Genomic DNA, 23,848 nt, shown 5'->3' with positions numbered 1-23,848 from the left:
TGAAGTGCCCGGGAAGTGGCTCCCGGACGATGACATTAGAGAACGGGCAACCCTTGACAACAACTCGAGCACTGCTCCTAGAGCCGGACTTGCCCCTCCAACACTTTCACCTTCTTCCTCAACTCATCTAGTTCTTCTGCCACAGTAGGAGATTTAGAACCAGCACTCGACTCTCTCTCTTCCTCCCTTACCTCTTCCTCCTGATCCTCCCGCGGTTGCTCATGTTCCTGCTCTGGATGGGCAGAATGATGAGTAGGGGCTTTCTTCGCCAAGACTGCCTTCACAGCTTCAGTTACAATCTTGGTCAACTCTTCAGGTGTTAAATTGATGGTAGGCTGGGGACCAGTAGGTGGCGGACCAACTGCACCTAGAAAGATGTGTATTATTATCTCCCTGGATCCGAGAAGTTTCTTGATTCGTTCTCCTAGTAGGAGCCATATCGACGCCTTATAACTCTATCTTCCCACAGACAGGCGCCACTGATGCAATCCGATTGAAATGGAAGAGCTAGGTCGGGTGCTCCGCTGGATCTGCTATCAAAATAGTGAAGGAAATAAGAGCAAGACGTGTCGGAGCTAGAAGCTTCTTTCTCGGGTGAAGGGAATTTCCTGCACTTAAGAAGGTAACCACGTGAATGGGTGCCGGAGGGGTGTCCGGCATAGCCACTCCGATGCTTAAGTCAGCAGGATGATTCAGGCAAAGAACCAATGTAACCAGATGATGGTGGTGATATTGGTGTGAGTGTAGACAATGAATAATAAATGTGAGTATTCAATATCTGAATGGAGAGTAAATGTAAAGAGAGGACCTGATATTTATAGTAGGGGATGTAATGATGACCTCGTTTTGCGCGCTACTTACTAATTATGGTAGGGCGGCTGATTATACCCTATATTCTGACATGTCAAATATCCTACTAGTCACATCCAGTCTACCTGACTTTGTCAACCACTTGGATTGGTGTCAGAGATGAGACGACCACCCACACCCTATCTCACTAGTATACTTGAGTGCGGCGCTTATACCAAAGTGGCCCGAGTAGAAAGCTTCTCGAGAGCTTGCATGAGAGCCCGGGTATCCATTAGCCCGGGGAGAATACGTCCGGGGTGTTCAATAGCCCAGTCTCTGACGAAACCCTCTTCGTAGATTATTCTTGTCACTGAGCTATCCCCTCAATGTCCTGGGTCGCTCGAGATCCGGGTTCCTTTGCAGACCTCGCCCATTGTCTTGAATTATCCATGACCTGGGAATAAATTCACATCCCTGACCCGGGCACAATCCATGATCCGGGACATCCCAGGGCATCAATCTATTTTTAGCAAAATTTGCATGTTTTTCATAGTTGTCTAAGACTTTCTCTTTTTGACTAATTAATCTTATAACAGACGATATTAATTGTCATCGATAAAGCTACAAGTTCTAAGGTAAACAAAAAATATATATAATATTTTAGGGATACTAAAAATAGTTATGACAACTTTTTATCTCTATTAAGCCCACAACTTTAATATTGTTGAAAATAAGAGTTGAATTATTGAATTTTGAAAATAAGAGTTGTAAATATTGAAAACTAGTGTGTGATGATATATGTAATGATGTATATAATTATTTTTTGATTATTTCCAAAAAAAATTATAATTAGGTCTCTCAATTTGTGAATAAAAACACAATTGAGTAGAAAATTTTTTATAAAGTGTGTAGTTTAATATATTTGTGAGTTTGAGATTTTTATTTTTTACCATAAATTTTTACTTTTGACCCGTTATCAGCATTTGTATAATGTCACTGTATTATATAAAAGGAGTATCTGACACATCGTTATAATAATGTGATGTGATGTACATAATTATTTAAACATGATTAACATTATATACATCATATTATTACCATAAAATTTACATATACATACATTTATTTTTTTAAAATTTTGTAACGGTCATAAACGGCTAGTTTTTACACTATAAATATGATTTTACAAACACATTCAATCACTCCAAACTTACTCTTCTTCCCTAAAAAATTTCTTCATCAAAATTTTCGAAAAAGAAGAAGATGGTTATTTCAAAGTTATTTTGTATAATTTTTTTGGTTATTATGCTCAATAGTCTTGTATTTATCGGAGAATATATGCCTCGCATTTTTTCTTTATTTTTAAGTGTAACATCCCGTAATAAAATAACTAATACTACTTTAAAATTTGCGAAAAATAATTTTTTTATTTAAATAGTAAACTCATGCCTTCTAAATTTAAATAAAATGATCAACTAAATTCTTAAAAATAATCCAATTACAAAATATTTTCATGGCCTAAAAAATATCATTTATCACTACTGTAAAAACGTTATCCAAAACGAGCATTTGAAAATACTTTTTTGCCAACAAAATTTTGAATAAATAAAAATCAAAGTAAAAATTTTAACGTGCATAAAATCCTTTCATAACAATAGCGGTCCTCGGATTTGCACTGCACACGGTCCGAGCAAGCTCACTGGTCTGCACCTCCTGTCTCCTCAAAAGATCAACATCTATATCGATCAAGTCTAGTGAGCCTAAAGACTCAACATGTGTAAATCATGAATAGAAAATAGTACTTAATAAAATCACATGCATTTGAAAGTAACGTGTACGAAATAACAGCTGAACATACATAAACATAGACGTGCCATAACTGCATAAACATTTTCATAAAAGTGCTTCCATCATAACATACATAATCATACTTAATTTTTCGTAGAAATATGTTCAAAGCAAGTGGCCCATAACATAAATCGCATGATCAGACTAAACCACAGTACTGGGCTGCCAGAGATCACCACAGCCTTTCGACCGGATGTCCATTCCCACATACATAAATCTCCGGTCATAATTTACCGAGTGGCAAAGTCCCCGATCATGCTTTACCGCTTTTCAATCCCATAATCATAAATCCCTAGTCATGCTTTACCGGGTGGCCATAATACAAATCACATAACTCCAAAATAAAAATATTTTTGCACGCCGATCATACTTACAAACATCATGGGCTATGTTGGAATGCTCTGGACATGCTGCCCAACCACAGCAGCAAAGATCCAGGAGATCCCAACGAAGCCTGCAACCAAAAACATGAGAAAACGTGAAGAACATGCACAAATTTTCACAGCTTGAGCTATTGTACGACAAAAATCATATCTCTCTCATTTCTTATCAGAAAATTACAAATTTGCTATAAAATCAAAGGTAACACAGAGTGCTACAAATCATATGTTGAAAACATTTTCCAAAAACCAACCTATAAGTTGCAGAATTTGAAATACCATAGGGTGACGGGTTTTGTGACACAGAAATTCCACAACTATTGCGATTTTACGATAAAAATCACATCTCCAGAAAATTATGAATTTGCTATCGAATCGAAGGTAACATAGAGTGCTACAAATCATATGTTGAACTTGTTTCCATAAAACCAACTTATAAGTTGCATAATTCGAAATAACAGAGGGTGATGGGTTTTGTGACACAGAAAGTTCACAGCTTGTGCGATTTTACGATAAAAAATGATATCTCCATCGTTTCTTATCAGAAAATTACGAAGTTTCTATCGAGTCAAAGGTAACACAGAGTGCTACAAATCATATGTTGAACATGTTTCCAGAAAACCAACCTATAAGTCGCAGAATTCGAAATAACAGAGGGTGATTGGTTTGTGACCCAAAATTTTTCAGAAATCATTTAAACCATAACCATCGAACTTTGCATATAACGAATGAATTTTCATGCATAATATACCTCAAAATACATAATATGATGAGATCGATGCGTAAAAGAAAATTTTATACATGCTTTTGCGTCTAAACGCTCGAATAAACGAATACTGGCGCGAGGTTACGTGGAAGATGAACGGAGGACGATTCCTTGACGTTTTTCTTGACAAAAACTCACCAAAATCTCCAGAATATTGCTAGGATGAGTTCTCAAGAGGCTGCTGCTCAAGAGAGGCACAACCCTAGCTGTACAGGTTATTTAATGTGTGTAAAAGTGTGTGTGTTTGTAGTGTACGTGAGTTTTTAGAGGCTCTCTTCCTTTTCTTTTTTATTTTTTGTTAAATTTTAATTAAATTATAAATAGTTAAACTACTAATTAGGCTAAATAATTAAGCCAACAAAATTTATAAAATAATAACTCGTAAATTAAAGAATTAACTCCTAATTTTCTAAAATTGCAAATAAAATGTTTAAGATATTTTAATTCATCTAATAAATTAAATTTGACCTTAAAATGCTAAAATTCATAAATCATTGAAAATAACAAATTTTCTTGGCTTAAAATAAAAATATAACATTTTATTAAATCACCTACATCGTCTCCAGTTTCCTTTCCCCGATCCCGCATCGAATGTTCTCTTGAAAAGCTAAAACTCGAGAAAACATTTTAATTTGCATAAAAATAAACACATAAACATTTAGCATCAATTAAATCATGTAACATGCACTATTTAACTTATTTTAAATTAATTAAATAATTTAACAAATTAAATCATGCATGGAGTTTACATGTACTGGTTTTCAGGCACTAAATTCCTCCCCCACTTAAAAAAATTACGTCCTAAAAATTCGTCTATTCTTGGTTAATGAAAAACTTAGGCTCGCTTATTCATTTCATACTTAATCCAATTGACTATAAAATTTTTGGTCGATCTATCACGCTTTTGTTGTATACTCTGATAAAGCATCTTCCATTTTTATATATTTACACAAAATTTCTCGATCTCAAAAATAAAAATTTAACTAACTCGAGATCCTCTATCAATTATAAATCCTCAAATACCCTAAGTTTTTTTAACCTTCAAAAATTTAAATAATCAGTCAAATTTACCTTAAGTCGCAATAATCGTATGTGTTAATTCACCCAAAATATATTTCTATTGTTAACCCAATATCAATCCATAGACATCATATCGTACCCATGTTTGTAGGAAATAAAACACTTTAATAACTTGTACTTAGCTAACACTTCATTTCTATATATGCTAAACATATATTTCTTGACACTGTCATAAACTTTCTTAATTCCAAAGCACTAAAAGTACTTAAATGATTCAAGTCTATCGAGACACAATTTCATATCATGATTTCATTTTAAATCCCGCTGTAAAATTGAACACTTATATGTAACATCGGAACTCAAGATAATGTCAAATAACATTACGTTTACTAAAATCTTAACACACTAGGGAGGAAAAAAATTTAATCCACCTTCCAATATAATTATTAATTTCGTGATCATGTTGGTTGAATCTTATATTAAATTTATCCGTTGGTGAATCACGATATAAAAATGGGTTATTGTGATTTAATTAAATTTTTTTAAACCCAAACTTTGAGATTTTTCTCATCACTATTAGTAGCTTATGAAGAACTAAAACTTATTATGCTACTCTTTTCTCGATGCCTATCAATGTTCTGTGACTTACCTAACATAAGATAGTTGTTTACTTGTTATACCAAAAATAAGATTAATTTCTTAAACTCGTTATATCATTTCTTAAATTTATTGCATTCAAGATAATCCAAAGTTCTACATATCCAATTTAAACGGTCAAGATAATCCAAAGTTCTGCATATCCAATTTAAACGCTAAGCATTCATAAAATCTAAACTTAATATTCACAAGATTAATTATTGACCAAAAAAATAATTGCTATATTAGAACATGAAAAATTGATTATAAAATTTTATCCAAAGATTTTCAATTACCAACTTACGTAAAGAATTTATTATTCCCGAGTCAAATTTCCCTTAAGTCGTAAGCTTAATTCAACTTATTCATTTACAAGTACGCTCCTCATTTTAAATTCTTAAGTAATACTAATCCAGAACATCCAAAAAAAAATCTAATGAAAATCGCAAAAGAGAATATAAAAGTCTGCTAACCACAAGAATATACGTAAGTGTTTATTTTCTACGTATGAATTTAATTGAGGGTTAAAGCTAGAACTTCCCAGTTGAACGAACATCTTAATAAAACATTTAAATCCCTCAAGAAAAAAGTTGTCTTCATTTTCTAGTAACACTTATAGCTTAACAATATACCCAACATAAATATCCAATTGACTCTAATAAATATTTTTTTAAAAAAAATAAACCTAAAATATGTTATGTTAAGACTATCGTCATTTTGTTAATCAATGAAAATTTAGTTTCATCTAATTCTATAAATCTTATAATCCACATAACCTAGCATCTATAAAATCATTGATTATTTACTTAATAAAATTTACTACAAAATCCCAATGCATATTTCTAATAAGTCACACAATACAAAATAATGTCTCCCGACAATAACTATACTCTTAATCACCAATTAGAACCTGGATTCAAATTTTCATAATCTCCAAAAATAAATATTTTATGACACTACTAATTATTTCTTAATAACTTTAGACAATTCTCCAAGTGTCCTCATCTTTATAAGGTTTAGCTGACGAAATTCTGAAATAGAGGTTTCTGGACCATAGAAATCATAGCAATCTCAAGTGTCAATCAATTTAAACATAATTTATAATTATTTTACCTACTTCCAAAAATGCGCAATTAACTCATATAATAATCATCACATAATATTTTCTCAAAATCACATAAACTGAAATTTAAAAAAATTATAAGAACTTCTGTATTCTTAGTTTGTGTTCCATGATTTTCCATAACATTAATTCAATAGTTTTATATCTAATAAATCAAATTTATAGATGAGTCTTTGTATATATCTTAAACTTTATTCTTTTATCCCAACATCTGTGATTTTTTAAACACAAAAAATGTCACTTCAAAGGTCTATAATAACAAATCTCAAATAAGTCATTTTAGTGCTAAATTTTTACTTTCTCTGCAAAGTCATGAGCCTAATGTTCTAACATAACAAATTTAATTTATTGTTTCTCTCCTTCCGTCGTCTGATCCCTCAAATGTCTCGCTAAAATTTTAAAAATCTAAAATATAGACACCCCACACTTTCAAAATAACAGTAATCGATGAATAAAAATTCTTATATTTTACGATAAAACCCAAAATAAAAATATTGTTGATTAAATCTTATTTTTAACACATATCCTTTGTTTTTTTTACAACATACACCTATACCACATGTAATAAAATTTTAAATCTCTATAATCCACAATAATACCCAAAAATTATTAGTTTGAAAAATGCTACTTTCTCATCAAAATCACTAATACCATTATTTCTAAATAACCTTAAACAATTCCTCGAGCGTCTTCATTTCTTATAAAGTATAGCATCTAATTTTTTTTATACCATACTAATTTACTTCTAAATACCACAATTCTTAAAAGACTTTTAAGGACAAATATTATTACACTCCTAAAACATGACAACTATTCAATTTCTTATATCATATCTAAAGTAATCTATTAATCAATCATACACTATTAATATCTAAAAAAAATATACTTTAACAAACCTATAAGATTAACTCTTAAGGTCCTAGCCAAAACTTATTTAATAAACTGAACATAAAAACTCCAAACAATACCATGGTGTCAAATTAGAATCCAATCACAATCACATGCTTGTATAATTTACTTATTCATCCAAAATTTCATTATCTATGTGAATCAAAACTTAAGTTCACAAAATATGCTAACTTAAACATTAAATCCCATAAACTTGAATTTGATAACTTAATAATATGAATTATTACATCATGCCAAAGACCATTCAAATTCATTTTGAAAACTAACTCAAAGAAATATTTTCCCAAGTAACATAAATGCTCATACTTTACTACCCAAGGACAAAATATTAATGAATAACTCTAGCTATTATGATATCTTCAATCTTAAACTAATAGAATTTGTGAAATGTACACTTAGTTCCCAAACTTAATAACCTTGTCGCTATAAGGTTAAAAAAATCCATTTCAACCATATAAAGATAGAAAAAAATTATACATATCCCAATTAAACGATTAGAGACCACACAAAGTAGTTACTAACGTTTACCCGGTCAATACGAGGGCATAATTGTATTCCCATCCCAATACAACCCGTAACCAACATGCATGACAATAATATTCATATAGCATGCTAAATGAGATTCAAATCTTTAATCATGAAACTTAAGAAACTTATACTTTAATGCTTATTATGTTTAAAATCATACAAATTTACAGACTTGAGGTGTGACTTCATGAGCTTCTCGCAACCAACAGTAGGCACCACCCTTTACACAAAAACCTAGCTCTGATACCAACTGTAACTTCCCAGATTCGACGACTATCCTCACTGTATCAAGATCGGTCTTTATAGCATGCTTATGCTCTCATTCACACACGCACTGAGAAGTTTCCCAGGGTGTCACACATCCCAAAATTACCATCAAGCATGCTTAACTTTGGAGTTCTTATTTGATGAGCTACCGAAAAGTAGATGCACCTTCTTGATATGAGTAGTAGATATCAAATCTTTTAAGCCCTCTTCAACTGCACAGTCCATACCCGAACATTTTCAGAATCCCTCTCCTTCCGGTGTAAGATCGGTTCATCCATGTTCCCTCCGCATAAAAGCCTGTCAGGTTTCGCTCATTGTCCGTGCAACCTCATGGCATCAGCGATCACCCCCCGCACTATTCGGCCCCAAGCCTCACATGCCCACCAGCTTCCGTTTGGTTCGTCCCCGAACCACACCGAACTCGGAGAGGTCGGCTCTGATACCAACTGTAACATCCCATAATAAAATAACTAATAATACTTTAAAATTTGCGGAAAATAAAAAAATTTCTTATTTAAATAGTAAACTCTCTCCTACTGAATTTAAATAAAATGATCGACTAAATTCTTGAAAATAATCCAAGTACAAAATATTTCCATGGCCTAACAAAATATAAACGAGCATTTGAAAATACTTTTTTGCCAACAAAATTTTGAATAAATAAAAATCAGAGTAAAAAGTTTAACGTGAATAAAATCTTTTCATAATAATAACGGTCATCGAGTTTGCACTGCACACAGTCCGATCAAGCTCACTGGTCAGCACCTCCTGTCTCCTCAAAAGCATCAACATCTACATAGATCAAGTCAAGTGAGCCTAAAGACTCAACACGCATAAACCATGAATATCAAATAGTAATTAATAAAATCACATGTATTTGAAAGTAACATGTACGAATTAACAGCTGAACATACATAAACATAGACGTGCCATAACTGCATTCGAACTTTCATAAAAGTGCTAATCATACTTAATTTTGCGTAGAAATATGTTCAAGGCAAGTGGCACATGACAAAAATCGCCTGATCAGACTAAACCACAGTACTGGGCTGCAAGGGATCACCACAGCCTTTCGACCGGATGTCCACTTCCACATACATAAATCCCCGATCATAATTTACCGAGTGCAGAGGTCTCTGGTCATGCTTTCTGCTTTCCAATCCCATAATCATAAATCTCCAGTCATTCTTTATCGGGTGGCCACAAGACAAATCACATAACTCCAAAATAAAAATATTTTTTCACGTCGATCATACTTACAAATGTCGTGGGCTTCTTTGGAATGCTCTGGACATTCTGCCCAACCACAACAACAAAGATCTAGGAGATCCCAACGAAGGCTGCAACCAAAAACTTGAGAAAAAGTGAAGAACATGCAGAAATTTTCACAGTTTGAGCGGTTTTACGACAAATATCATATATCTCACATTTATTATCATAAATTTACTAATTTGCTATCAAATCGAAGGTAACACAAAGTGCTACAAATTATGTTTAAAAACTGTACAGAAAACCAATCTATAAGTCGCTGAATTCGAAATAACAGATGGTGATAAGTTTTGCGACCTAGAAATTTCACAGTTTATGCAGTTTTACGATAAAAATCATATCTCTCTCTCATTCTTATCAGAAAATTACGAATTTACTATCGAATCAAAGGTAACACAGAGTGATACAAATCATATGTTTCCAAAAAACTAACCTATAAGTCGCAGAATTCGAAATAATAGAGGGTGACGGGTTTTGTGACACAGAAATTTCACAGCTTGTGCGGTTTTACGATAAAAATCATATCTCCATCGTTTTGCATCAGAAAATTAGGAATTTACTATTGAATCGAAGGTAATACAGAGTGCTACAAATCATATGTTGAGCACGTTTCCAGGAAACCAACTTATAAGTCGCAAAATTCGAAATAACAGAAGGTGACGAGTTTTGTGACCCAAAATTTTCCAGAAATCGTTTAAACCATAATCCATCAAACTTTGCATATAACGAAGAAATTTTCATGCATAATATATCTCAAAATACATAATATGACGAGATCGATGCATAAAAGAAAATTTTATACATGCCTTTGTGTCTAAACGCTCGAATAAACGAGTACCGACGTTAGGGTATGTGGAGGATAAACAAAGGACGATTTCTTTTTGTTTTTCTTGACAAAAACTCACCAAAATCTCCAAATATTGCTAGGATGAGTATTTAAGAGGCTGATGCTCAAGAGAGGCACAACCCTAGCTTTACACGTTATTTAGTGTGTGTAAAAGTGTCAGTGTGTGTTGTAGGTGTGCGTGAGTTTTTAGTGGCTCTCTTCCCTTTCTTTTTTTTAGTTAACTTTTAAATAAATTAATTAAATAGCTAAACTATTAATTAGGCTAAATAATTAAGCTCACAAAATTTATAAAATAATAAACCACAAGTTAAAGAATTAACTCCTAATTTCGAAAATTGCAAATAAAATGCTTAAAATATTTTAATTCATCTAATAAATTAAATTTAACCTTAAAATGTTAAAATTCATAAATCATTAAAAAATAACAAATTTTCTTGGCTTAAAATAAAAATATAACATTTTATTAAATCACCTACAATCACCTACATCGTCTCTGGTCTCATTTCCCCGATTCTGCATCGAATATTCTCCTGAAAAACTAAAACTCGAGAAAACATTTTAATTTGCATAAAAATAAACATATAAATATTTAGCATCAATTAAATCATGTAACATGCACCATTTAACTCATTTTAAATTAATTAAATAAGCTAACAAATTAAATCATGCATGGGGTTTACGTGTATTGGTTTTTGAGTACTACATTAAGAATGTTTGTACTTATAATTTGTCTGTTTCTTTATATTGTCATATTAATAGATTTAAAACTTAACTAATAAAATGCATTGTTATTTTTATAGTATCACCGTGTCAAATTTGGTAAAGCTCGAATTTGTTGCGCTCGATCTTACGGAAAAAATTATATGTCATGGACTATCGATGTAGAAATGGATCTTGAGTCATTGGGTCTAAATGAGACCATTAAATAAAAAGGTATCTCATCATCACAAAAAAAAGAAAAAACTATGATATTTTTACGTCGACATCTTGATAAATGAATTAAAATGTGAATATCTCATTGAAAAAGATCCCATGAATTTATGGAAAGAATTAAAGGAAAGATTTGAACATATAAGGGAAGTTATACTTCCGACCTCTCGTGATGAAGGGAATACATTAAGATTTCAAGATTTTAAGAAAGTTAGTGATTACACCTCGGCGATTTATCGAATAATCTCACAATTAAAATTTTGTGAACATGAGATTACGAAATCGAAAATGCTTGAAAAACATTTTTCACTTTTCATGCATCAAATGTAACTCTACAATAACAACATAGAGTGCGTGGATTTGCGAGATAATCTGAACTGATCGCATGTCTACTTGTGGCAGAAAAGAACAACGAGCTGCTTATGAGAAATCATCAGTCCCGACCCATTAGATCAACAACATTTTCAGAAGTAAATGTTGTAAGTAAAAATAAATTTAAAACCTGGAAACCAAAATCAAATTCAAAGACAAGGTTTTGGTCGAGGTCAAAATCGAGGTCATGGATGTGGACGTGAACGTGGTCGCTGCCGTGGTTTTGAAAATAATCGAGATAACTACTTCTATAACTCATCTCAAAAGGGCTTCACGAACCACATACTAAAAAGACATCATGAGAACATGAGTTTTAATGAAAATCACTCAAAAATTTGAAAGTTCTTGTTTTAGACGCGGCACTCCAGGACATTGGTCTCGTATTTGTCGAGCCCCAAGCACCTTTGTAAGCTCTATAAAAAATCAATAAAGAGAAAAGAAAAAAAGACCAATTTCACTGAACACAGTGACCGTTTGAGTGATTCAACTCATTTTGATACTGCAGATTTTCTGAATGATTTCTCTGAAAATGATCAATATATTGGTGGAACTGAAGTATTTTATGTGCTCATATGCTAACAATCAATACCAGATGAATTTGTAGCCACAAAAAGGGTAACTAAATCATATATACATATTGTAAATGCCCCTGCTCGAATTGAAATTTCAAAGAAACAAATTGAAGACACTCATGGTGTCATAAAACAAATGAAGCGTAGAAAACCAATCGGTTCCAAGGATAAAAATCCTCAAAAAATAAAAAGCATAGAGAAACATGATTATCACAAAATAGAGAATGATATTCCGGCAGAAGTACATGATGATGAAAATGTTCTGTTAGAACCACAAACTGATGAGAATCGTGAAATCTCTATCAATTATATTAATAATGGAAAAATATGGAACCGAAAAGATTTCAAATAAATTGATGAGATATTTTTTTTACAACGTGACATTTGACATCCTAAATGACAATGAAGATCATGAATCAAAATCTTTTGGTGAATGTAAAAATTGACAGGAATGGATAAAATAGAAAGACGTCATCCAAGTTGAATTGGATTTGCTAAATAAACGCAACGTTTTTGGACCTATATTCCTTACACCTGAAGGTGTAAAACCTGTTCGGTACAAATGAGTTTTTATTTGAAAACGAAATGAGAAAAATGAAATAGTAAGATATAAAGCTCGACTTGTTGCACAAAGTTTTCTCAAAGACCTGAAATTGATTATGAAGAAACATATTATCATGTTACAGGATGCAATTACGTTTCGATATTTGATTATTTTGACGGTATCTGAAAATTTAGAAATGCGTCTTATGGATGTTGTCACAGCTTATTTATACGGATAACTCAATAGTAATATATATATGAAACTCTCCGAAGGATTTAAGATGCCTGAAAGACAAAGTTCAAAACCCAAAGAATGTTATTCTGTGAAATTGCAAAGATCATTACATGAGTTAAAACAATCCGGTCGAATTGGTATAATCAGCTAAGTGAACACTTAATGAAAATGAGATATGTAAACAATTCAATATGCCTTTGTATTTTCATTAAGAAAATAACACTTGGATGCGTAATTATTGTTGTATATGTTGATGATTTAAACATCATTGGAACGAATAAGGAAATTCAAGAAGTTGTGTTTTACTTGAAGGAAGAATTTAAAATGAAAGACCTTGGAAAAACAAACTATTGTCTGAGTTTGCAAATTGAACAAAAAGAATGTGAAAGATTTGTTCACCAGTCAAATCATACAGAAAAGGTCCTTAAACGTTTTAATATAGATAAATCAAATTTTTTAAGTACTCCAATGATTGTTTGATCATTAAACATAGAAAATGATTCATTCCGTCCATGTGATAATAATGAAGTTATTCTTGGTCCAGAAGTACCATATGTAAGTGCTATTGGTGCCCTTATGTATCTTGCAAATTGTACAAGACCTGATATATCTTTTACTGTAAATTTATTGGCAAGATTTAGCTCATATCAAACAAAGAGACAGTGGAGCAGAATTAAACATATATTCCGTTATCTACGAGGAACTAATAACCTAGGACTTTTTTATTCAAAAGATATCAATCAAAACATAATTGGTTATGCTGATACTGTGTATTTATCTGATCCACATAAGGCACGTTCCCAAACCAGATATGTATTTATTCGTGGAGAGACTGGAATTTTCTTGACATTAACAGAAACAAACACACGTAACAATTTCATCAAATCACGCTGAGATTATTGCACTACATGAAGCAAGTTGTGAATGTGTATGGCTAAAATCAATGATTAAACATATCTAAATCTCATGCGGATTATCATTCAACAAGAAGTCTGTGACACTATATGAAGATAATGTTGTATGTGTTGTTCAAATGAAAGAAAATATATAAAAAACGACAGAACTAAACATATCCCCCCTAAGTTCTTCGCATTCACCCAAGAGTTTGAGAAGAATAAAGATATTGAATTTCGTTACATTCAATCAAGTGAAAATTCATCAGATCTATTCACAAAGGCACTTCCTACGACAATATTCAGAAATCATATATATAATATTGAGATGCATAATCTACGAAATCTGTGAAGAATCGTTCGTGTTAACATGAGGGGGAGTTTACGTAATTACACTCTTTTTCCCTTACTATGGTTTTTATCCCAATGAGTTTTTCCTATTAAGGTTTTTAACGAGGCAGTATAAAAACACGTAATGAAGACAATCATTGTATCGTGATTATCATCACAATGGGGTGTTGAAAATAAGAGTTGAATTATTGAATGTTGAAAATAAGAGTTGTAAATATTGAAAAATAGTATGTGATGATGTATCTAATGATGTGTTTATTTTTGAATTATTTTCAAAGAAATTCTATAAATAAGTCTCTCAATTTGTGAAAAAAAATACAATTGAGTAGATAAAATTTTATAAAGTGTGTAGTTTAATATATTTTGTGGATTTGAGATTTTTACTTTTATTGTGAATTTTTACTTTTAACAAATATAATAAAGTGATACACGAGAACATAGAATTATTAATAAGCTATTTATCAACACACAAACTTTGAATTCTAAATTTGATTTTTTATATAAATCTGCCAATATATAAAAGTATAAATGTATATATCATCATTAAGAGAGCATATAAATATATTTATAAACTATTATATTTTATAATCTGTTTTTTAGAATAATATAAGCTGTTTTTAAAGAATATAAATGAAGTTTTATTTATTAATTAATAACTAATAAATTGTTAAAATGATTGTAGTATAATAACGTAGTTTTTTTTTTTTTGAAATTTTGAGAAAATACATTTAATATTAAAATTTATTAATATCATTTGATGACGATTACATTTTTTTAAAAAAAATATAAATATAAATATTATAGAAATATATAATTTATGTATGGCTTTCGATCAAACGAAACACAGATTGATCAAAACGGGAAACTGAAAGTGAAAACCCTACATATATCCCCTTCACTCGGTCTCCACCCTTTCTCTCTTTCTTCAGACACATACAAATATTTGGGTGTGATTTCTCTTTTGTTTTGATTTATAATAACAGTAGGATAAAGTAGTTAATCGTCGTAAAGGATGGAGGCAGAGAGTTCGGCGGCGGCGGCGTCTGGTGGTAGATCTGGCGGCACTGGAGCATCGGCGGACTCGTACATCGGCAGCTTGATTAGCTTGACGTCGAAGAGCGAGATTAGGTATGAAGGCGTGCTGCACAACATCAACACAGAAGAATCCAGCATCGGTTTGCGAAATGGTGAGAAAATTACTTCTTATTGTTTATTTTTTTTCTTGTTTCTGTTTAAATTCTTGAGGCCGTGTCTCATATTTTTTGTCGTTCTTTTAAAGAATTTTAGTAGTTTTCACTGTTTTAACTTGGTTTTGTATATATATTTACTTTTCGATTATTACGATTTGGATTATTCCTTATATTCTCTCTTTCGGTGTTTTTATCTGTACATTTAGGGATTTGGGGACTAACAGCTTGAAATTTATCGAGTGCATTTCTCAACGTAGAAACTTTTAGTGACCGACTTCGGTTATAACAGATTGGATTTTTAATGTTTCTGTGGATAGAGTTTTTTATATTTTTGCACTTATGGAGTGAAGGTGCTCAATTTAAGAATGCTGAATGCTATATGATATCGGTTGACGTGCTAGTACTAGTTGAGTGTATGTAATCAGCAAGAGAATTTGAACTGATGGTTTTGTTTCAATTATTGTTTTTAGATATGATGTATAGGTTTTGAATTATTTTCTCATATTCACAATGAGGATGGATATCGTATTTAGTTCTGGGCATTTGGGTTCTGAATAATGAGGAGGTCTTTGATTAGTTACAGTGCTAAAAGGTGGTTAAATTTGTTGCACTGCATTAGGACAGCAATTCTTTTACAGATTTAAGGGATTCAGAGCATATGATTTGTTCTTCTTTCTTTGTAACCTGTTGCATAAGTCTTGAGATTAGACGAATTTCACGTGGTTCATTCCTCAATTCATTTGTCCTTGGTGATCGAAAATGAAATAGGTGAAATTGATTTATGCTGCATGATGGAATAAGAGTGCGATTGAGCTGGTCTAAGGAGAAGCAGGATTCATAGTGCATCTTGATATTTTAAGCTGGTCTAATTATTTAAGTAACTGCTTTTCGACATTGAGCTGTTGACAGAATGCTCATGTTTCTGTGTCTGTGTAAACTGTTGTTGCAAACTAATATTTAGTTTCAAAATAACCTGTGGCAGTGAGATCCTTTGGAACAGAAGGACGGAAAAAGGACGGCCAACAAGTCCCTCCCAGTGACAAAACTTATGAATACATACTGTTCAGAGGAAGTGATATCAAGGTATCTGTTGGATTTGAATGCCAGTTGGTTTGTCTAATGTATTATCATTTTTCTTTTGTGCACAAGTCTCATTTCTTCCTTACATTATATTTCCGTAACCTTCTATTTGGACTTAACTATTCTTTTGAAAGTATCATTCTTCCTTCCGTTGTTTTTTTCATGGCCGTTTCTCTTTTCATACGCCTGAACGGGACTATCATTTCTTCGTTGGATTGTTTCTTCACTACCTTGTGTTTGGAATTAACCTTTTTTTCCTTCCTTTTTTATTCCGTTGGCTTAAATTAATTCTGTTTTTGAACAGGATTTACAGGTCAAAACTTCTCCAGTTCAAACTACACCTCCCATAAATAGCGATCCTGCAATTATCCAAGTAAGCGGGAAACCCTCTGTTGTAGTAATGTGGTACCGGATTGATTTGACTGCTAACCTTGTCTGTTCTGGCACAGTCTCACTTCCCTCATCCAACAACCCCCTCCACAAGCTTGCCCACAGCTCCTAGTGGATCCTTTACTGATCTTGGTTCCCATTCTTCACAACTGGGCCTCCCTGGATCCAATTTCCAAAGTGGTCTGCCTTTATATCAGCCTGGAGCGAACTTGAATTCCTGGGGATCTTCTCCTCCAAATGCAAATGGAAGTGGCTTAGCCATGCCTATGTATTGGCAAGGATTTTATGGTACCCCTAATGGGATGCCTCAAATACGTCAACAATCCTTACTTCCGCCACCTCCAGTCTTGGCAATTCCTCCCTCCATGCAACATATGCAATTTTCTAGTTTCAACTCATCATTGCCGACCGCAGCATCAAGCTTGCCCAGTTCTAATTTTCCTGAATTTAACCCTTCCATGGTTACAAACAGCACTACTTCTGCTGGTCCAACCTCTATTTCATTACCTGTTTCAACATTGTCTTTGAATGTTCATCCTCTGCAGCCTTCACCACTAGCATCTGGAACAACACCCAATCTATTACCAAACATTGCCCCTGCACCCATTATCCCTATATCTATGCCAATCTCTCATTTCCCCACTTTGGCCCATTCCTCTACTTTAGTTTTGGCCAATGCAGGTGTACCTTCAGTAGCTAACACTCCTAGTGCAATGCCTAGGCCAGCAACATTATCCCAGCAGACAATTTCTCAACCTGTAAGAGCTTCAGCTACTGGGGCATCTGTTTCGTTTCCTGCAGAAACGATGCTTCCTCCACTTGTAAATCCTTGGCATCTGTTGCAATCTGAGCCAGCTAGTGTTTCTTCCCCTCAACTTCTTCAAACAACTCAGGAAGATGTGGAAGTAGTTACAGTGTTACCCAAGTCATCATCTGGACTACCAGCCCCCGTTGTAACAGAAGCTCGGCCGCCGATATTACCTTTACCAACAAACACTAGAAGTCATAAGGTTTTTTTCTTTTACTTTACACACACACAGGGGCATGTTTTCATTAATTATGTGTTCTCAAATTGATATTTCTGATCTAATAATCTGACGAAATTATAGGATGTCATTGCTATATGAGGCTAAATGTTAAAATGCTAATGAGGTGTTTTGTATGTGTTCTATTAAGGTGAAAAATCTTAGATATCATTGAGCAGCATGCAGGATGAACCTGATTCTCTGACACTTTGAGTTAAGGTTACAAATGACATAGTAACATATTTTACTCGTTTTTTCCCTTGAAATTTTACTCATGAATTATAATCCCTTCATATGTTTGGTCTATGGTTATTGGGTTTGCTAACAGAGGCCCTTGATTTTGGTATGCAACATGGATTTCTAGCTTATGCTTAATGAGTTGGCAATTGAAACTTCATATTGTGATTTTTCTGAATTTATTTGTGTTATATTCAAAATTAGAGTTCTATTTGTTACCCAGTTCCATCATATTTTGCCATCTTTTTTAAGCATTTACTTCGGTTAGATATATTTCTTGTTTGGTATGCCACGTATGTCTGCGGATCTGTCATAATTGGAGTTGCGTTATTTTGACACTGATGTAGTTGCTTTTGCCTTATGGGATGGAAGATCTGGGTTTTAATTGGAGTTGATGGTTGTTTGCAGCTGGGGTATGTGTGGGATTTATGTGGTGGAAGAAGCTACATAAGAATATTATGTGTTGGATTCCTGTAAATGCTATTGTGATGGTCAATTTTTTTAAAAAGTATAATCCCCACCGGTTTACTAAATCACGAACACTAAAAGCAATATCGAGTCTTGACTTTATAGGCATGCCATTTTTAGGGAGATGAACATTTTAAGTCCTAGATATTAATGAAATATGAATCTGTAATTGTGATTGAAGTTCATTCTTCGGAAATGTACTACCATTGATGATGCAGCCACATAATATGTGTACTGATTTATCAGTGGGAAGAACAAAAGATTCAAGGTAAAATACTGACATATAGTGTATTTAATAAAATAATGTTCCCATAGTTGATACTCTGTACAACATCACTCTTCCCTCCCCAGCTGATGCTAGTAACCTCACAAAACAAAATGAAAGTGCCGTAATGCATAACCGTTCTGTCTCCTCACACTTAATACCCCCTCCCCCACATCTAGATTCTTCCAAGAGCTTGAGACTCATGGACGTGTTTTTGTCTAGGCCCAATATATTAGAGCCTGTAACAATATTTGGGTCCCTAACAGTTGAACATAAAATTATTCCAAACAAGTCGGGAGAAGAAAATGTTGCTTGAAATTTATGTTTCTTTGCCCTTGGGTGACTTAGAGTTGTTCCATCATTTCTACTATGTTGTTAGTTGTTACCATTATTGGAAACTTTCTTGTAAATTTTTAATTGTTTAATCATTTGAGAGAACGTGGTTTGGAGCTAATTATGCATCTCTATGTTATTGTTCAGCTCAATGGGGCTGCTTATCACACGTGTAACAACTTCAGAGGGCGTGGTGGCAGAGAATCTGGGGTAATAACTGCTTGTATTTGCATATGATCATTCTATTTTTTCCGGGCAAATTATCGCATGTTTTTACTTATGAATGCACTGTACTTTTATGTCTTCAGTGTTTCATTTATAAACAACTTGACGGATATTTGAATATCTGTGATTTGCTTCTTCCCAGTCGCATAGATCCGTTTAATAGCATATTCTATTCGCTAGTTTTTTGAACTGTGTCATCAACTTATTGATTCTCTACAGGAATATGTTACCTTTTAAAAAGCATTCAACTAACTTATCAACTTATTGACTTGTCTAAAGGAATATGTTGCCTTTTAAAAACCATGAAACTGACTTGATTTAGGTCAAGGTTGCTTCACGAGTAGAATTCAAAGCACTCCAAAAATGGTCTTTGGCAAAGAAGATTTTCTTCAAAAAATTTAGATACAAAAATATCAAGCATTTTGAAGTGTGAAGTCCTCTCATTGTGCCATTATTTTTCGATATACACAATAAATTGAGAAGTTAAAGCATCTGACTCTGTATTGTAGCACCATGGGTCCTAGTTAGCAGAAAGTACACGGACGACTAAATATAACTCTAGGATTGATATTATAAATTTTGGTTAATTTTTTCGTACTAGACTTGATTTTACAAAATGTGAGGTGTCCAACACGGTGGTTAATATTTTCCGTAAATTATGGAATTTAGGCTACATTTTTGTCATCAACTGGTCTCGTTATCTGTGGAACAATTTGACTGTGGAGCATCAATCTTTGGCCTTGCAGATCTCACGCCCTGTGACAAAATTTACCGAAGATTTTGATTTCATGGCAATGAATGAGAAATTTAAAAAGGACGAAGTGTGGGGTCATTTAGGAAGAAGTAATAAATCCCAATCTAAGGATAAAGAAATAAATGGAAGTGCATGTGATGAATATGATTTACATGATGAGGACGATTCTGAATTGTCGAAGTTTGAGATCAAGGTAATCTATATATTTTGAACTACTATCAAGTTTAATATCAACAATTGCGGCAGGATTTTATGTTCGCGAACTATCATATTATTTCACTTTGCAGCCTGCTGTTTATAAGAAGGATGACTTTTTTGATTCGCTTTCTTCTAATACCTCTGACAACAACCATAATCATGGAAGAACTAGGTATTCAGAACAAATGAAAGTGGACACCCAGGTACATCTTATTTACTCTTGATCCCATGTTCCACGTTGTGTTCAAATACTGTATTCCCTAATGCCAATGAATGATACGTATTCTTAAATTTAATTGACATGCTATTCACCTTTATATATGAAACAGGGAACCAGAATACAGCTACTATGAACTCTATATTATTTGGGTTTGATAAATACCTTTTATTTTAAGTTTGCTCGACTGCTTATTCAATCTAATTAATACAGACATTTGGAGAATTTCCCCGGTATCGGAGTCGTGGCCTTGGCCGTGGTGGTGGTGGTCGGTTTCGTGGCTCTTATTATGGTGGAAGAGGTTATGGTGGATATGGTCACGCTGGTAGGTCTCGTGGTCGAGGTGGCCAGAATCATGATTCATGAGTCCTAGAGTAATAAAGCTCTGTGTTTGTGCTATTGAAACCCAACTAAAAGCTGTGTGCCAATCTTGGCCCCGCTGAGATGAGCACTGATTTAGGACATGCTCTAGTGCTTTACTCTGGTTGTTCCGAGTAATAAAAATTAACAGTTTGTCGACTCCTTATCCGTTCGGGATTAGATAGTTTAATGATGTCTGTTAAATAATTTTTGTGCTAATTCACCAATATTCGTCGTTCTATCTCTCTCATGTATAAAACTGGGGATGTGCATGTGCTGAACTTGTAGGAAATAAATTAGGGTTTTTTCATTTTTGGAAAAGTAAAATCTAACATTACTAGATCAGGTTTTGATTAGCTTTCAGTTTCGTGTTGGTGGAATTTCTGTTATCCTTCTATGCTATTTATGTTGTATTTGTTTCTTACCAAAAAAAAAAAAAGAAAAGAAAGAATAAAGAATGAAATGTTCTCTGCCTCTTTTTTCCATCTTTCTGCTAATGATGGTGTCGTTTAGAACTTGCTTATGTTGATTGAAATTTTCCATTTGATTGGAGAAAATTTAGAACCTGTTGTAATCTGGTTACTTGATTGTCTTGGCATATTTCGAAAAATTTGAATGTTTTTGTTGACAATTTATTTATTTGTGTAAGTTATAAAGTTTAAAAAACGCCAAATGTGACTGAACATTATGATCAAGTTTTACAAGATCAAGCAAGCTTAGTACAAGATTATGCATGATAAATTGTTTTTAGTTTTTATTATATTTTTAATTATATCAAATATTTAATAGAATAAATTCTGCCTAAATATGTAATTTTTAAGAATAAATAAATTTTCAATCCATCAAATACACAAATCTCAACATCACAAAGTGTAAGGAGAAATCGTTTTCAATCGTTCTGGTCCAATGTCGTTCCTTAATCGTAAAAACGAAGGTGATTCAGACAATTTATTTTAAGGGACAATTGTATTAAAATCCCTAATACCATTTCAAAGTTTGTGTTCAGTTTTTAGTGTAAAACAAATATACTCTTACTCCCTGACAAAACCTATTTCATATGTTTTAACTCCCTTGTAAACATCAAATTACCTAATTGACTTCATTTTTAATTAAAACCGATTTTTACCCTTATTTATTTTGTTGAATCCATCTGTATTTGGGATTTTAATACTATTACCCCAATCTCCCCATCGGCTTCGTGAGAAGAAATCTTATGGTGGGTCTGTATGAAACCTCATTTACTTGAATCTCAAAATCTTGAAGACGTCGTGCATAAAAAATTCATCGAAGGGAAAATAAAGTGAAGGTGAGTTTCTTTCCTCAAACTTTATCATTTTTTTCCGTGAAATTCCAGGTTTTAGGGAGTTCGTGAAATTCCAGCTTTTAGTGAGTTTGTGTTTATTTGTTTCAATTTAATGATTCTCTTATGTTTTTTGATTGTTATTGTGTGTTGTTTATTGTTTTAAATCTCATTTATTTGAAACCTCATTTATTTGAATTCCACCGATTGAATTTCGAAACCTCATTTATTTGAATTTTGAAACCTCATTTATTTGAATTCCACCAGCCGTATGGTGGGTCTATGTGAAATCTCATTTATTTGAATTCCACCGATTGAATTTCGAAAATTTAGGGTTTTGTATTATGATTGGTTTTTAGAATAACGTAAAAGCAATACAAGTATCTTGTGGCCTTAATCATACGGCTGTCTTATTTGAATACAAAGCAGTGTAAAGATGAATGCATAAATTATTTTTAGATTTCTCGATTAATGCAATTTTATCCTCAATTTTTATGTTTTAGTTCTTGAATGAGAAAGTTGTTAATTTAAACTTTTCTGAAAATTATTTAAAGTCTTGAAATGTGCATATCAATTACTTTTGTATGTTTTTTATATTAGGTGCAAAATGGAATATGAAAGTGGGTCTTGCAACCTGTCGTTTTTGGGTAGCTGTTAATGCAAGAAACAGTTGTTTGTGATTTCAATTTTCAGCGGTTGTAGTTTGATGGACATTTTTGAGGGGCTTGGAAAAAAATGTTCTGAGATTACTCCTGAAGCTATGATTTTGCAATACGTAGCCCCCCAACACAAGATGCACGTGACTTTGAACGACGACAATGATGTCCTAAATATGATTCATCTTCATATGTGTATGAAGCTCAACATGATTGAATTGAGGGCATAGAATAAAAACGAACATGTCCGCAACCAAAATATTCGGAGGTAAAATATATTAGATTTATGTCCCTGTTTAGTTTTGATAAATTTTTTATATTTTAATTTATCAAGCATGAAATTGTGCACTAGTTGAGATTATTGTGGTTATATAATTTGTTCTATGTTATGATAATATAAAAATGTTTTGTTGCCATGATATGAATTATTTGACAATACTAATATTATTTACATTCCATACTTTGCATTTTTTTATGTTAAGTTATTTTTGTATCTTGCACCTAACAAGTTTATATCATATTGGTAAGGGTTGATGAGGAAGACAGACAGAGAAATAGTGGTAACGAAGCTGATGAAGCCTCTTTGAGCAATACACTAGATGCTTGGATTAATTGAATTCATGGTGTAGGTCAAACATTCAAAGATGCTGCTGACTTTAGAAGATTTGTTAAAAATTATGTTGTTGCTACAAGACGTCCATTTTCGTACAGAAAGAATGATAGCGAAAAAGTCACTGTTACTTGTACTGAGACTAGTTGTGGATGGAGAATTTATGCTTCTAAATACAAAACAGACAATATATTTGCGATCCGAAAATGCAAGAGAATAATCTACGTAGTAGAGGACATCCTAGAGCAGATGCAACATGGAT

The 23,848-nt window shown here is 32.9% G+C and overlaps 1 protein-coding gene across 2 annotated transcripts; it reads left to right on the top strand.

The window, feature by feature from the left end:
• Positions 1–15,110: 15,110 nt before the first annotated feature.
• On the top strand, positions 15,111–21,503 carry LOC142524329 (protein decapping 5-like). 2 transcript variants are annotated; one of them, XM_075628275.1, is made up of 8 exons: positions 15,111–15,465; positions 16,451–16,551; positions 16,853–16,921; positions 16,998–17,948; positions 19,414–19,476; positions 20,238–20,438; positions 20,533–20,646; positions 20,874–21,503. In XM_075628275.1, the coding sequence occupies exons 1-8, from the start codon at positions 15,291–15,293 to the stop codon at positions 21,024–21,026; spliced, it is 1,827 nt and encodes a 608-aa protein (XP_075484390.1). In that variant the 5' UTR covers positions 15,111–15,290; the 3' UTR covers positions 21,027–21,503. The 2 variants fall into 2 exon arrangements, with proteins under 2 accessions (XP_075484390.1, XP_075484391.1); XM_075628276.1 differs by lacking the exon at positions 19,414–19,476.
• Positions 21,504–23,848: the final 2,345 nt, after the last annotated feature.

This window comes from Primulina tabacum, chromosome 14 (genome assembly GCF_025594145.1).
Source record: "Primulina tabacum isolate GXHZ01 chromosome 14, ASM2559414v2, whole genome shotgun sequence".
Classification (NCBI taxonomy): domain Eukaryota; kingdom Viridiplantae; phylum Streptophyta; class Magnoliopsida; order Lamiales; family Gesneriaceae; genus Primulina; species Primulina tabacum.
The sequence above is the reverse complement of the archived record's forward strand: the minus strand, read 5'-3'. Positions and strand labels throughout refer to the sequence as shown.

Coding starts and splice junctions, on each gene's coding strand:
- LOC142524329 (XM_075628275.1), top strand. CDS start 15,291: ATGGAGGCAGAGAGTTCGGCGGCGGCGGCGTCTGGTGGTAGATCTGGC. Junction 16,552..16,852: donor TCAGAGGAAGTGATATCAAG/GTATCTGTTGGA, acceptor GTTTTTGAACAG/GATTTACAGGTCAAAACTTC. Junction 19,477..20,237: donor GTGGTGGCAGAGAATCTGGG/GTAATAACTGCT, acceptor TTGGCCTTGCAG/ATCTCACGCCCTGTGACAAA.